Source organism: Lutra lutra, chromosome 13 (genome assembly GCF_902655055.1).
Source record: "Lutra lutra chromosome 13, mLutLut1.2, whole genome shotgun sequence".
Classification (NCBI taxonomy): domain Eukaryota; kingdom Metazoa; phylum Chordata; class Mammalia; order Carnivora; family Mustelidae; genus Lutra; species Lutra lutra.
This window is the reverse complement of record NC_062290.1, coordinates 95,443,450-95,458,780: the sequence shown is the minus strand read 5'-3', so window position 1 is coordinate 95,458,780 and position 15,331 is coordinate 95,443,450. Positions and strand designations below refer to the sequence as shown.

The following is a 15,331-nucleotide window of genomic DNA, read 5'->3' as shown; positions in this document are numbered from 1 at the left end:
CTATACTACGTTACTTCTTTCCCACATTTACGGTCAAAGGTCACCTCAGTTTCCTGGTCAGGAAGCGTGTGTAAAGGGCTAGGGATGGTCCCGCAGGCTATCTGGCCTTTCCATTCGAAGGCCCGCTGCTCAAGGAGGAACAGGGCCAGCGAGAGGTGGGTGAACCACGCCACGAACACCGTCCGTGCCCTGCAGGTGAGTCAGCACCGGACGGAGGGCGGCAGCACGGTATCCTGTGAGCTGCCCCTCCACAACCCTCCCCCCAGGGGCCTCATGCCACAACCCGCTCAGCTGGGCCTCCCCCAAGGTCCCAGTCTGAGTAGGCGTGGGCCCCACGACAGGCCATCCCCGCATTTCCAGGTGAGGGGGGGGGACCTGAGGTCATGCGACCGGGCAGGATGGGGTCCTGAGGTTCCACGGAGGGCAGAGCAAGGACGACTCCCAGGACCCGAATGGCACCCACACACATGTGTGACACAGCAACGGGCTCTGAGTGGAGAGTGGGAAGCACCAACACCTCCAACCCTCCTGAGGGGGCCTGCCTCTCCCCTTTGATGAGGGGGGCTGGGTGAGACTCATCTGAGTCTTCGATCCTCCCTGAACCAGGAAGAGCCATGCTGATCTCACATGGGTCGCCACCTGCTCGGGGAAAGAGCTTCCCTTGGAGGACCCGGGGTGCCTGGGAGCTGTGCAGGGACTGCGGGCAGCAGGGCCACTCACAGGACACAGGCATAGCGGTCCTCTCTGGCAGCAATGTGCAGGGGCGAGTCCCCATGGACGTTCACGGCATGGAGGTCACATCTGGCAGCCAGCAGGATCTCGGCTATGTCCACGCAGCCCGAGAACGCGGCCCAGTGCAGGCAAATGTTCTCCTCCTGCACGGACAGACAGCACAGCGCACCGAGAGACAGCAAAGACCCAGTGAGTGCCGAGCACGCGTCCTGTCTTGTTTCGTTCTTGTTACAAAAGTAATGTAAGTACAGTACTGAATATCTTGAAAACAGAATACAAAATCATCTGGAATTAGACCAACCTAAACACGACATCTGCGAGTAAAAGCATATTCACTTTGGGAAAAAAAGTACAACTGCAGGACGGGACAATACTTGTGTAAGATTTGGCAAAGATAAAAAGTGGGCAAATCTGATTGCATTAAAATTTTACTTCATAAGAACCTCTGTAAAATAAAATTTTACATCAAAGATTAGGAAAACACCATTTGTGCCGTATACAAGCTATACATGACTTAGAATAATCACAGTAAGTTTCTTGGATCGCTACACTGTCATTTTGAAAACAAACGTGCAAAAAAACTCATGTGAGAGACGAGGAATACGGACACATACAGAGCAACGCGCAGCTTTGCCAGGTGGGAATCGCGTGAATTACAGGACACAACAGCTAAGCGACCACACTGGGGACAAACGGGAAAGCCGCTTCAACACCCCCCACCACGCGCACACTGGGCTGCTGGCCCTGTGCTCCCTGCAGCGGGTGGGGGGCGGTTCTGACCACGTGCAGGCTGAGCTCACGGCTGTGACTCACTCAGCCCTTCCTTTACCAAACCTTTAGCTGTTCCTGCCTTCCCCTGGAACACAAGGCAGTGAATGTTTTAGTCCTTTTCTTCCTCTGACTGGGTCTCAGGGCTCAACCCCTCACAGCCAGCATCAACACTGACTGCCCTGAAAGCACTTTCTTCTCTTCTGGCGGGGGGTGGGGGGGGCCCGCTCAGGGGGCCTCATGCCTCAAGAACCCCCACGATCTCACAGGAGCCTCCGCCTGGGTCAAGCCCGGCTGTCCTCCCTGGTGCCACCCCAGGGGGCTGGTGGCATGGGCAGAGTCCCGCACAGTGCACGGCCCGCCCCACCCGCCAGCCCCCATGAGGCCTAAGTGCCGGCTACTGACCCTGCACGCCTCGTCCCTGCGCCCCTCCCACCCAGGGAACCTCCTGGAATGCTCCAGTTCTCACGGGGAATCTGCCTCCCAGTCCCCACTCGGAGTGCACCCGATGCTTCTGGCTCAACGAACTTGAGGAAAGGGAAGAGTCAAGCTGAGTGGCCCCCTCTGCCAGGAGACAAAGCCCACCCCAGGCACAGGCTTCACTGAAGGCTCCTCTGTCGGCCTTAGTGTTCTCTGAAAAGCCTGGATTTGCCTGGGGCTTCCGGTCTTGGACTCGTTCGAGATGCCTCCCAGCCCTCTCATCTTTCCACTGTCTAGACCTGAGCAAGCTCCAGAACAAAATGTGGTTTCCTTACAGGCCTTTTTTCTCATTCCTTTGTGATTTTATGACCAGAATTGCAGGTGGAGACTGCCCCCATCCATCTAGGCTCCTCTGAGCCCAGGGATGTGCAGTCCCAGACTAGTTGGGATCTGCCTGCTCTGCTACAGCAGGCTTGACCCACGCACATGAAGTGACGGACGGCACTTTTCTGGCAGGGACTGGGCCAGGGGGACCATCTGGGATTGACCCTGTGCCTCAAAGAGCCAAACAGTCACAATGTGTGAAATAATGGTTTTCAAGACACTGGACATCAGGCGATGAAGTATTGTACCCGAGAGCAGAAACACACAAGGGAGCCTGGGTCTGTCTGCTCACGGTCCTGAGATCCAGGCCTCAGGGCAGGGAGGGGACCAGGAGAAACCCTGAGACAGGAACTGAGGGCCGGTGGCCAAGGCAGCCAGGGCTGAGGCAGCAGAACGTGGGGCTGGGAAAGAGGCCTCTGGAGATCTGGACATTCTCATCTTGGATCTCCAGGAGGACATACCCCAAAGCTGAGGCAGAGGGCTCAACGCTAGTACCCGCACAAGAAAGACAACCAGCACAAGCTGTTATGCTGGAACCCACATAACAAACCTAGAAAGCAAAACCCGAAGTAAACTATTTCCAGGTAACTTTGCTGCAGCCGGGACAAGGCTCAGCTCCTTCCCAGGACTACAGAGACCCCAGCAAGGAAAAACTGACCGAATCCGGCCTGCAGCCCAAGGTCACAAACAAAACTCGGAGCCGACTCACACGATATCCACTGGAAACACACTCGATGAGAGTAACAGCGCAACAGGCTCTGAAGAAAAGAAGACCGAGCTTGAAAACACAGCGACATTGCGACAGAATCAGCAAACTGCGACGATCCAGAGTGAAAAAATACTTGAGGGAAAGGAGAAGAGCATCAGGGGCTGGGAGCAACCTCACGCCGCAGATCACAAGAAACGAAGTCAGACATGCAGAAGAAAAAGGACCCTGGAATGAAGGACCTCAGTAGCAAAGGAAGTGGTGTCTTCAGGCACTGGTCCTTGGAGATTACAGTGTTTCCAAAAGATAGCCGACTGCTGTAACAAAGTAACGGTATCGTACAATGTCTGAAACCAACAGCTGGGAGAAACGGGACACCCCTCTGTGCGGGTAACACAGCATTTTCTCTTAATTGAGAAACCATAGTGCTGGCACAAGGACAGACACGTGTGGGCCAACAGCACAGAAGACAGGGCCCCAGGATGGAGCCACACACGTGTGGACAAAGGGGCAAAGCCAACACCACGGAGAAGGGATGGCTTCCCCAACAAGCGCCGCTGGGACAGCTAGACACCCTTGTGCAGAACAAACCGCTACACGAAAACATGAGGGAAAGTCTTGGGGATCATGGGTCAGGTAATGATTTCTTAAGGAGAACAACAAACACGAGATCCATAAATAGGAAGTATTAATAGACTAGACTTTATCAAAATTAAAAAGCATCTGCTTCTCAGAAATAGGTGCCAGGGTTTGTAAAACATCTGACAGTGGACTTGCATGCAAGACACTGGACATCAGGCTTGTCCAGTGTACACGCAGAATATACAGCAACTCTTAGAACGGAAGAACTAGAAATCAAGACCCGCCTGCCCCCGCCAGCAAGAGGACACCCATGAAGCCCGGAAAGTACCGGAGAGGACACGAAGCGGTGGCTCGCAGACCGCGCTCTCCCCACTGTGGGGACCAGGCAGCCTCCGTAAACAGGCGACCCAGGCTTTATGAGAGAGAAATGATAGCATGGGCCACGCAAAGACACATGCCTGCATGTCCACAGCACTGTGTGTGTGAGAGCCGGAGCCCAGAAAACCCAGCATCCGTGGCCAGGTGAAGGACTCACGAGCCGGCACGCTGAGCCCAGCTGACTGACGCTGCCTGGGCACCGACCCCGTGTAGGGATCTGGCTACGGAAAGCGGAGCAGCAGGGGCAGAAAGAAACTTGTGGGAGAGTCATGCACTGTCCTGACTGTGGCGATGGTTTTGGGGGCTAACACACATCCACCTGGACACCTTACAGGGTGCACCACGGACACATCACTAGAACTGTTAGGGCGAAAAAACACAGCTGTTTGTCACAGGAACAACACACATGCAGCTTAGTCAATCCTGCTTCTCGAGGACCTCCAGCAGCACAGGCAGTGACACCCACAGGCTCTATGAGGCCGTGGGCCGCTCTGCACCCACACACTCTTGACATCCTGCCCGCCAAGGACACACGGCCACGGCCACGCTTGAAGGACGCTGCGCGATATGTGTCACAAAGTGTCTGCAGGACAGAGCACAACGGGCCCCTACGGCAGCCACACTGGACCTCATCATGGCCCTTACCTCTCCCCTCACCCAGAGCTGCCTTGGGCCTCCCAGCCCCTGGGTCCCTACAGGCAGCACCACTGCACTGATACCAGCTCTACGGACACAAACAGAAACACCCCACGGCTGAGCCACAACCTGCAGGCCCAAATGCCGGCCTCTGTGCTGCTGTTCCCGGTTTCAGGCTGGTAGGACCGGCTCGCAGACTCGGGCCAGGTCCCAGAGCCGAGCAGCCACAGTGAGTGATCTGGTGGTGCTCGCCACTGCCCCACCTTCTTCAAGCAGGGATCTGGTGAGCCCGTCCCGCTCACCACCCGGCTCCCTACCTTGGGCACTCGGGCTCCACGACTCGCGCCGTACTGAACGGCATGCTTGCAAAAATCACGTCTCACCATAAGCTGCTTTCTTATTTCATTATCATTTTAATGAGTCTGTGCTACATTTTCCATTTACGGCTTTGGGTGACTCTCTATAGCAGCCGACACAGCTCTGCAGGGCACACCGTGTCCATCCGCCCTGGGACCCCATCCCTCTGCCTTGTTCCCGAGCGGGTCCCTGAAGACCTCCCAAGAAACACCCTTTTACATTAACTAGAGGGGCGCCTGGGTGGCCCAGTCGGTTACGCGTCTGCCTTCGGCTCAGGTCATGATCTCAGGGTCCAGGGATGGAGCCCCTCATTGGGCTCCCTGCTCACGGGGAGTCTGCTTCTCCCTCAGCTCCCCACTCGCTCATGATCTGTCACTATCTCCCTCTTTCTCTCAAATAAATAAAATCTTTTAAAAAATAATAAAAGAATTAACTACAACCACCTGCTGTGTGATACACAGGCTGGAAGATTACTCCCAGGGGTACTGGCAAATATTCTGACCTTGACCCCAAAACCCTGTTTTCTGAAAATAAATCTGCCCCATAAAACTACCCATCCACACAAGCACCTTAGCTCTCACGGTCCAGGCACATGGTGGCTCCCTTTCTTTCCTCCCAAGACAGTGTTCACACTGCTACTGCCCAGGTGTGGAGTGCGCCTGGGCTCCCGGGCCCTGACCGCAGACACGGCAGTCAGTGACGCAATCGCAGTCCAGGTTCACCTCTCCAAAGGCAGGTACTATCCACAGGGCAGGTCTCAGGAACCCCTGCCCCTGTCTACACGCAGCAACTGTCAACCTACAAAACCACCCCAGGAAGCCAGAGCAGGTCCACGGGGGCCGCGGAAAACATGAAAGAAGAGGGCAGAGCTGCAGTCAGGCTTCCAAGAAGGAGAAGCTGCAGCTGCTCGCGCTGTGCACCCTGGTCCCTCCACCCTCCTCCAGGATGCGCTTCCCTGGGGGAGCTCAGGGCCAATGACAGCCAGAGACTCACGTTATCCCGGATGTTGATGTCAGAACCCTTGGAGAGCAGCAGCTTCACGAGCTCCACATGCTTATACTCCGTGGCCCAAATCATGGGCGTCCAGCCGCCATCATCCTAATTTCAAAAAAAAAAGCCAAAAAACACAACACACACACACGCGCACGCGTACACACACACACACACACACGCACACACACACACACACACACACAAAATCCATTACAGCTCTGCAGGCAAGTATCATGAAGCGGTCTCACTCAGGACCTGTAAGATGACTACAGGAGACAGTCCAAGTCCCCATTCTGTGGATGAGGAGACCAAGGCTTAGGGTGCAGCCCTCAGTGCCTCAGTGAGTGCAGGAAGCAGCCAGAACCTCGGCTCTGAGGGGGACAGACAGATCAGCCAGGTACCCTCGCCCCTTTGCAGCCTGCTGGGCAGTTACCACCAGGACACCTACTTGAACCACGTAAGGACCAAGAAATGCTGACCAGACCATCCCTCCCAGAGCAGCAGTCTGGCTGGTAGGAAGCACCAGCCCCCGTGACCCAGACAGACCCCAAGCATGAAGTAGGACCAGCTGCCAACCTGCAGACGGCCAGACATCCAACCCCAGAGACTGACGGAGGCTGTGCCCACTTCCCACTTCTTCCTGAAGGGCAGGAAGCAGAAAGCCTGCCCGGGCTGACCGTATTAGGGTCTGTCATGGTTCTGACGAACTGGCTTTCTACCATCCACAACCCAGGCCTGTCTCCTTATTCAGTGGTGGTGGGTAGTTTTATTTAAACCAGAAAAAGGCAAGTCTTCAGGAAATGAGTATCACGTTGCCAACTCATGGTCTGGTGGCAGAAAGCTCAACCCTCCCCAACACGTCCCCAACGATTTCCTGTCCCTCCCCCACCAGCTGCCACCTCTCTGGGACTACAGTGAGGCCATCCCTGCAGGCTGGCTGAGGGCACCACCTGGGCCCTGGGGGCACAACAGGGACAAGCACACCAGAGGGAACCCGGCCCAGGAACATATTAAACCGAACTAAGTGGCAGACAGAAAATGAAACGGGAGGGGTCCAGCCCGTGGACCTGTGAGAGCAGAGGGAGGCCAGGTGGCACAAGGCAGGGAGCTCTATCTGGGCCACTGGGGAGGGTCTCTGTCAGGGTGGCTTGTTGGAGCTGGGTTGGAGGCAATGGCTGGACTAAAAGAGATGGGACAGGGCCTGTGAGCCCAGATGGCCTCTCCAGGGCCGAGTCACAGGGAGGGGAGCGGTCTGTGTCTCAGCAAGTGGGAGGGAAATGCTCTGGCTTGCTCTTCTGAGCCACTCACTAGATGCACAGGTGACCTCCTCAGGCCGGGGCCACATGTACATAAAGACCCTGCCGTGGAACCCTGACAGCTGCTGGGAGGGAAGATGGCTATGGGAGGGAGGGTGCCTGGCAGGTCAGCCCAGGGAGATGCTGTGGGAGAAGTCTCCAGCCGGGCAGCTGAGCCGGTGGTGAGCGTTCAGAATAGCCAGTGGTCAGGCAGGGGAGGCGGCCGCAGGGGCGAGGCCAGGCCTTCCAAGGGGGCTGCAGAAAAGGGGGAGGGGCCACCACTGCTACGACGGAGAATGGGGTCACTGGCCAGGCGGCCAGGTGGAGGGTCTGCAATGCAGGATAGCGTTACCTGACAGTTGACGTCCATCTGTCCATTCGAAAGCAGATACTGAACCACATCATAGTGACCTTTCTTGGCAGCGAGGTGCAGACAAGTGGAGCCCTCTGCGTCCTGCAACACAAGCACCACTGAGACCCAGAGAAAGCCCGTGACCTCCGGCACGGCCGAGCGCAGCACCACAGTGAACTTCTGCTCCCCACACTAGGGAGGCACCTTCTAGAATGGCAGGGAGCCCAGGCAGAGAAAGGTGGAGTTGTTTTCAGAGGCTGCACAACTGGGGTCCAAGCCCCGTCCATCGGGCTCCACACTCCAAGCTCCGGACACCAATGGGGCAAGGCCTCTTCATCTTCTAAGACACACCTGCAGGGACACCATGTCAAGCGCCTATCCCTTCCTTTCTCCCACGGTCCGGTCAGGGTCAGGCACACCCTAGGCTTCTTGACGTGGCCATGTGCAGCACCATGGCCTCTATTCCAACACAGCCCCCAGGCCTGTGCCAGGCACCTGCACTCCTCACGTGACAAGAGGGCCCCAGGCCCACTGGGGCCTCTATGAGATAACGGCCCCACTGCACATTAGGCTAGTGCTAATAACTCCATAATCACGGTCTTTGTGCCACAGAATTAAAAATAATAAATGGCAGAGAAGAGCAGAGGCCCATTACGGGGGCACACTTGCCCTGCAGGCCAACACACGTCAGAGTGGCCGCCTGCCTGCACCTGGCCTCCTGTGGCTGCAGGCCCATCTCCCCATTAGCTTTCAGCTGTTTCCTCAAGCGTGCTAAATAGGTACCATGAACTGCAGCATCTCAAAACAAAACAAAGGCGACCCTCCACTGTGGAGGTCAGATCCAGGAAGCTCCAGGAGAGCCTTAGGGGTCCTGGAAGGGCCAGGGCACCATCTGCATCCTGGTTTGCACAGCCAGGCTCAGTGCCAACCAGAGAGCTTGGGCCCTGCACACACGGACTCTTCCTGGCCGTGAGTCCCAGGGACCCGCGCAGACACACTTCCGCCGTTTTTTCCTTCCAGTGTCTCTCTTTGCCTTCCCCCTGCTCCTGTCTGTACAGACCACATTTCCTCAGTTCTTCTTTTTCCCTGTTTCTGACCCTCTGAGGATTAATCTGAGATTTTCACATACACACTGATAAATACTTCTTACCGATCCTGAAGTTAGTCAGTGACCTGCTTTTCTCAAGAAAACCCACCCAGTCAAACCCCACATTACTGGCGTTTAAAATTTTAGTTGTATGGGGGCGCCTGGGTGGCTCAGTGGGTTAAAGCCTCTGCCTTCGGCTCAGGTCATGATCCCAGGGTCCTGGGATCAAGCCCCGCATCAGGCTCTCTGCTCAGCAGGGAACCTGCTTCCTCCTCTCTCCCTGCCTGCCTCTCTGACTACTTGTGATCTCTATTAAGTTAAAAATAATAATAATAATAATAACCATTTGAAAAAAAAATAAATTTTAGTTCTATGATAAATAGAAAAACGTATGGTTGTTGGTGTAAAGGCCTGCCTTATTTTCAAGTGTTCTCAGTTGTCTGACCTTGTACTGAGTATCACAAAACCTTCCCCTGTTGACACGACCCAGATCTGAACAGGCCTATCTTCTCCTGGGGGCAGGGGTCGCCACCCGCGACCCAGGGTCCTGGGATTGAGTCCCTGCTCAATAGGAAGCCTGCTTCTCCCTCTCCCACTCCCCCTGTATTCCTTCTCTCACTGTCTCTGTCAAATAAATAAAATATTAAAAAAAAATACACACCTCAACATTTCAATCTAACAATTCCACACCCAGAAATATGTCCTAAAGAAATCAAACATGCAAAAATTTAGCTTAAAAAATGCTACCTGGAGCACTGTGTATAACGGTGACTGAAAACACAGGGCACCAGAGTGGCTCAGTCAGCTAAGCGTCCGACTCTTGGTTGTGGCTCAGGTCATGATCTCAGGGTCACTGGGATGGAGCCCCATGTTGGGCTCTGCACTCAGCGGGGAGCGTGCTTGAAAGATTCTCTCCCTCTGCCCCTCCCCCTGGTCTCATGCTCGCACGCTCTCTGAAAATAAATAAATCTTTTAAAAAATTGAAAACAGGGGTGCCTAGGTGGCTCAGTTGGTTGAGCATCTACTTTTGGCTCAGGTCATGACCCCAGAGTCCTGGGATCGGGCCCCACATCTGGCTCCCTGCTAGGTGGGAAGCCTGCTTCTCCCTCTCCCACTTCCCCTGCTTATATTCCCTCTTGCTGTCTCTCTCTCTGTCAAATAAATAAATAAAGTCTAAAAAAAAGGAAATTGAAAAACAAACAAACAAAGCAATAAGCAAATGTGACTAAAAGTGATACAACCGCATCATGAAATACAGCACAGCCACCTCAAATAATGATATAAAACAGTATTTAATAGAAAAACACTGATAATCTCATGGAAAAAAAGAAGTTGATAAATTACTATGAACAGTCTAAGTCTTTGGCTGGAAAAATGTGTATCATGTGAAAACTACAAGATCATTTTTACAATTTCACTGTAGTTACATATGTATGTATGTACAAGACAAAAGATTTTGCCATTTTGGTCGTTTTTAAGTGTAGTTTGGTGGCAGTGATCCCTCGCTGTCCTGCGGCCCTCACTGCGGACCCTACAAACCCCCACTGGGCAGGGACACCGCCCCAGCCGGCCCCCGTGACCTTTATTCAACCCACTCCCAGTCTCTCAACTGGACGACTCCGGGTCCTCACACGCACATATCCCACAGGGTGTGTCCCTCTGGGACAGGCTCGTCTCAGCCCTTCCCCGGTGTTGGGGCTTCCTTCTCCTTTAGGGTTGGGCGGTGCCCACGAAGCGCACAGGCCACCTTTCCCTAACCCGTCCCTCTGTGGCGGACGGTGGGGTGGGGCCGCCGCCACCTCACTTTGCGAACGAGGCTGCTGAAAACATGGGAGCGCAGACACCCATCCGTGCCTTGTTTCTCCGGGCAGATGCCCACGACTGGAAGGGCCGGATCACACGGCAGTTCCGCCTGCTCCTCTCTGAGAAACCACCAAACCGGTTTCCACAGAAGCTGCATTTCACATCCCCAGCAGCAGTGCACAAGGCCTCCAGTTTCTCTACGTCTGCCAGCACTTACTTCCCGGTTTTAAGTAACTGCATCCCCAAGGAAACCAGGTGACATCTCCCTGTGGTTTGGATTTGCATTTCCCTGAGGACTGGTGACACTGAGCATCTTTTCATGTGCTAATTGACCATTTACAGACCTTCTCTGGACTAATGTCCGTTCAAAGTCTTTGCCCACTTTTGAATTGGGCTGGATTTTGGTTATTGAGTGGTAGGAGTTCTTCATATATTCTGGATAGGAATTCCCCAGCAGGATTACTATTTCTCCCATTGCGTGGGTTGTCTCTTCACACTCTTAGTGTCCTCTGACACAAAAAGTTTTTATTTTTTATTAAGTTTATCTATTTTATCTATTTTATAGGTTTATAATATAAATATTATAAATCTATTTTATTAACTGTGCTATTGGTGTCATATCCAAGACACCACTGTCAGACCCAATGAATGGCATGAAGATCTATCTTCTTCTTCTCTTCTAAGAGATCTATGGTTCTGGCTGTTATGTTTAGGTCTTTGATCCATTTTAAGTAACTAAATGCAGAGTAAAGAAGAGCCCAGCTGCATTCTTCCACACTTGTGCACGTGAAGATCCCACTTTCCCGGCACCATTTGTTAAAAAGACCACCCTTTCCTCCCACCGAGTGATGCTGGCACCCGCCGGGAACTAGTTTCCATCGCGATGGGCTCGTTTCTGGGCCTTGCTCTCCGAGCTCCGCGCGTCCGTCTCCAGGCCAGCGCCGCGCTGTGCTGACTGCGAGCGTCGTGGCAGGTCCGGAGACAGGAAGCGGGAGGCCTCCGGCTCCGTTCCTCTGCAGGCTGGTTCCGAGTGCTCAGGGTCCCCGAGATCCGCAGGGATTTCAGGGCTGGTTTTTCTCCATCTCTAAAAACGGCACTGGGACTCGGACAGGAGTCGCGTGGACTCCGCGGCTCGCCCCCGGTGTGCGGACACTTCGGCGACGTTCGGTCTTCCAGCCCGTGAGCGCGGGACGCGTTTCCACATACTCACGTCTTCTTTCGTCTCTTTGAGCGACGTTCCGTGGTTTTCGGTGAACAAGTCTCTGTCTCCTTGGTTGCGTTTATTCCTTATGTTTTACTGTTTTGATGCTATTATAAATGGAATTCTTAATTTCCCCTTTGGACAGTTCACCTCCAGTGTACAGAGACACACTGAGTTTGTATCTTATAACTTTTCTACACGCGTTTATTGTTCTGGTTTTTATGGGACTTCTTCAGGATTTTTCAACATACAAAAACCATACCATTAATGAACAGAGATCATTTTACTTCTTTCCTGATCTGCATGTTTTTGCGGGGGGTGCTAATTGCTCCAAGTGGAAGTCAGAAGAGGGAAAGTGTACGAACGGAAGGAAGCTAGAGGCCTCTGCACGGCAGAGCCAGTGTGCACCAGCGTTTCCTCAGACACACTGGGAAGCAAGCAAGGTGAACTACTAACTACTTCCAGACAAGCAGGCGGACGCTGGGTGCTGCCAATCCCTGAAGACGTCCCCACAAGGAAGCTGCCCTGCCCCTCCTGCTGAGGGACCTCCACACGTAAGGGGGTGCGTACCTTAGGATCCACGAGGGCCCCGGCCTTGATGAGGTACTTCACTGCGTCTAAATGGTTGTTTTCTGCGGCCTCCATCAACGGGGTTCTCTGGTCCTCCGAGCAGGTGTCAATATTCGCGCCCGCCTAGTGAAACCGGACAGTTCAGGTGCGTCCAGAGTCCCAGTGCCGCCCCGACCTGGCACCTGGACACTTCAGACAACTTGCAAGCGGAAAGACCTCATGAGCTTCGCTCAAATCATTTCTACTCACTGCAACTGAGTCTTTAGAACCAAATTCAAAACATGATTATTCTACTACCATCAAACCCTCAGTTCAAGAAGGACATTTTCTTAACCGAAAATGTTTACAGCACATCAGCGACAATACCTTTAGAAATGAGAAGTCATGACCTTCTGAAGAAGGAAAGGAGGGGGGCACCTGGGGGGCCAGAGTCCCACATCGGGCTCCCTGCTCAGCGGGAGTCCGCTGCTCCCTCTGCCCCTCTCCCGACTGGCACGAACACGCGTGCGCTCTGTCAAAAGTAACTAAAATCTTTAAAAAATAAAATAAAAGCAAGCAGGCAAAGGAGGGATGTGGAGGGGGCTGCTCAGCAGGCCCTGGCTGGTAGCTGGGCAGTGACCCAGCCTACAGAGACCACAGGACAACCTGACTCACTGACCTCTTTCTCTGGCTGTTTTAATGCTTCCCAAAGTAAGCAGAATAAAAGCTGATTTCCAATACTAAGTATTTCGAACCAATCTCTAACACTTCCAATAGAATATGTACTTGAAAAGTTAACGACCCAGCAAATATACGTAGATTTCAGTCTGTCTGGAACTGAAGAAGGTCCAACTTTAAAATGTGTTGTGTGCCATAAGCAAACTGGGTGTCTCACAATTAAAACCTTTCCCCATGGGGGTGAAACCGCCTGCTTTCTTAAACTGATATGCCAGAACCTAGTATTTAGTTTGTAAAATAAATATTTACTGGGAAAAGGCTGAGAATAATATTGCTTTTACTGTTTGTAATTAAAAACAAAAGTAACAAAATGAGTTAAGAACTTTAAAAAACAAACAAACAAACAAACAAAAAAACTTCTTAAATAGATCCAGAGCGGTGAACTTAAGGAAAGCAGGGGACTGAGGTGGTTTCGGGAACTCTGAACGAGACTTCTGGTGAATTAATTCCAGAGGGCAGAACAGGGCTGGGGGCCACAGGCAGAGCTGGAGACTAGGCACCAACAGAACGTCAGAGGTCAGAGGACCAGGCCCCTGAACTGTGGTTACACCAGGGTCAGACCAGGCCGAGATGTGGGGGGCAGGTCTGAGGACCTATGACCAATTCCCTGTGTACCCATCTGAAATCAGGGGCAACACGTGACAGAGGCCCTCACAGGGACACAGAGACAACCCAGAACTGACGCCACAAAAGCTGGCCCGGAAGAAAGTGATCATCACCAGAAAAAGGTAAGGATGACTGAGAAACAAAGCCAAAGAATCCATGAGAAGCTCAAGACGGGGGGAGAAGACAGGAGAGTGAGTGAAACCACGAGGTGCCCATGCGATGACGGGCTTCCCACCGGAGAATGGTGAGAACAGGGAGCGGTCTTAAGGAGCACACACCTCCTTCCGTGTACTTCCGTCATTCAAACCCAGACAGCCACGTGCGGCAGCGCACGCCACACTGCAGCGCCCTGGGGTCCGAACGGAACAAGACCTGTTTGCAGTGAGGCCTCAGGCCAAAAGCTGAACAGGAGGGAGAGATCTCAAAACCGCTCTCCACAGGCGCTCCTGGCCGTGAAGGAACATTCCTCAAACCCCGAGAGCGCAGGCACCCAGAGGAGCGCAGGCCAGCGGCCCCGGTCAGCAGCTTCAGGGCCACCGTGGGACCGGGGAGGGGGTCAGAGCCAGAGCCTGCCCAGTGCAAGGTGTGGGGTTAGAGACACTTTGCCAGGACAGTGCCTCCCACAAGGGCAGGAGGGGCAGGGCCAGAGCAGAGCACGGACACCTGGCCCCCTGTGCTCACAGGCACAAGCAGGCTTTCTGCTCCTAGGCTAAAAGGAAGACACACTAGAATTCCCACCGTGTGCCTCGAGGAGCATAAAGCGTCGTGGCGGACACAGGTGAGCCACATGGTGATCAAGCCCGAGAGACGCAGGGAGCAGGGCTGTCACAGCGAGAGCCCGGAGAGCATCCCCTCCAGGGGCATGGGCAGGGCTGTGTCCTGACCTGGTGCTCTTCATGATTATTTACCAACAGGACGTTTACATCTTAAGGACTTTTCCGTATGCACCTTACATACACACACACATTTTAACGGTAAAAAAGGTGGGGGAGGGCGCCAAAGAGAAAACAGGTCCTCTCAAAGCAGTGACGACCTAACTTCTCAAAGAAAGCACAGAAGCCAGAAGACCGTGGAATCATTCCTCAAAGTGAGAGAAAACAACCAGCAACCCAGAATCCCAAATCCAGGGAAATATCTCTCAAGAAGCCCCCACGCTGGTCTCTGAGACGAGGAGGAGCCTGGGCAGCCCCTCACCCAACTCTGCATGGCACACAGGACCATCAGGGCGACCCTGTCCCTGTCCCGACCCCGTCCTGCCACGGGTCCCACACAGCACTGGGCCTCCAGCCAACCCTGGAAAAAGCACAGACCACATCCACGCCTCTGCAACTCCTCGCAGCGGGGATAAGACAGTGTCCCACTGGAGTGCTGACCCCCAGACTTCTCCCCCCAGAGCACTAGCACCCATGGTCACTGCCCCAACGGCCATACCAGCTGCCATTCTCTGTCAGATCAGCCACCCATCACGGTCACGGCCAAGAACCCACCCCTGCACGGCCACTATGAGCAGCTCTCTAGGCTGCCTGGCAGCTGAGCCCAGCCAGGCTTCTCTTGGACTCGTACCTGAGGCCTCCAGGGGCCTCCCCACGGAAGTGGCCCGGAAAGTACCATCGCTGTGCAGGGCAAGGCCGTCTCTCCTCCCCTTGGTGTCTGCCCCCACCCCGTCCTGCCCGCTGGAAGGCAGGAGGCCTGCACGCCAGACCATAGAGTGACCTCTGGAGGCCAGAAAGAAGAGTGAGTGAAG

At 53.9% G+C, this 15,331-nt stretch overlaps 1 protein-coding gene across 6 annotated transcripts in view; it reads right to left on the bottom strand.

The window, feature by feature from the left end:
• The window catches only part of EHMT1 (euchromatic histone lysine methyltransferase 1), a 142,269-nt gene that overhangs the window by 13,757 nt on the left and 113,181 nt on the right, over positions 1-15,331 (bottom strand). For 5 of the 6 annotated variants that reach the window (XM_047700589.1, XM_047700590.1, XM_047700587.1 and 2 more), the window contains 4 exons: positions 12,265-12,387; positions 7,604-7,705; positions 5,957-6,061; positions 721-875 (listed from right to left, as the gene is read on the bottom strand). In XM_047700589.1, the coding sequence (XP_047556545.1) occupies positions 721-875; positions 5,957-6,061; positions 7,604-7,705; positions 12,265-12,387 (485 nt within the window). Of the gene's footprint in view, positions 1-720; positions 876-5,956; positions 6,062-7,603; positions 7,706-12,264; positions 12,388-15,072; positions 15,303-15,331 lie in introns of those variants that run through there. The other variant, XM_047700592.1, reaches the window with a different exon arrangement.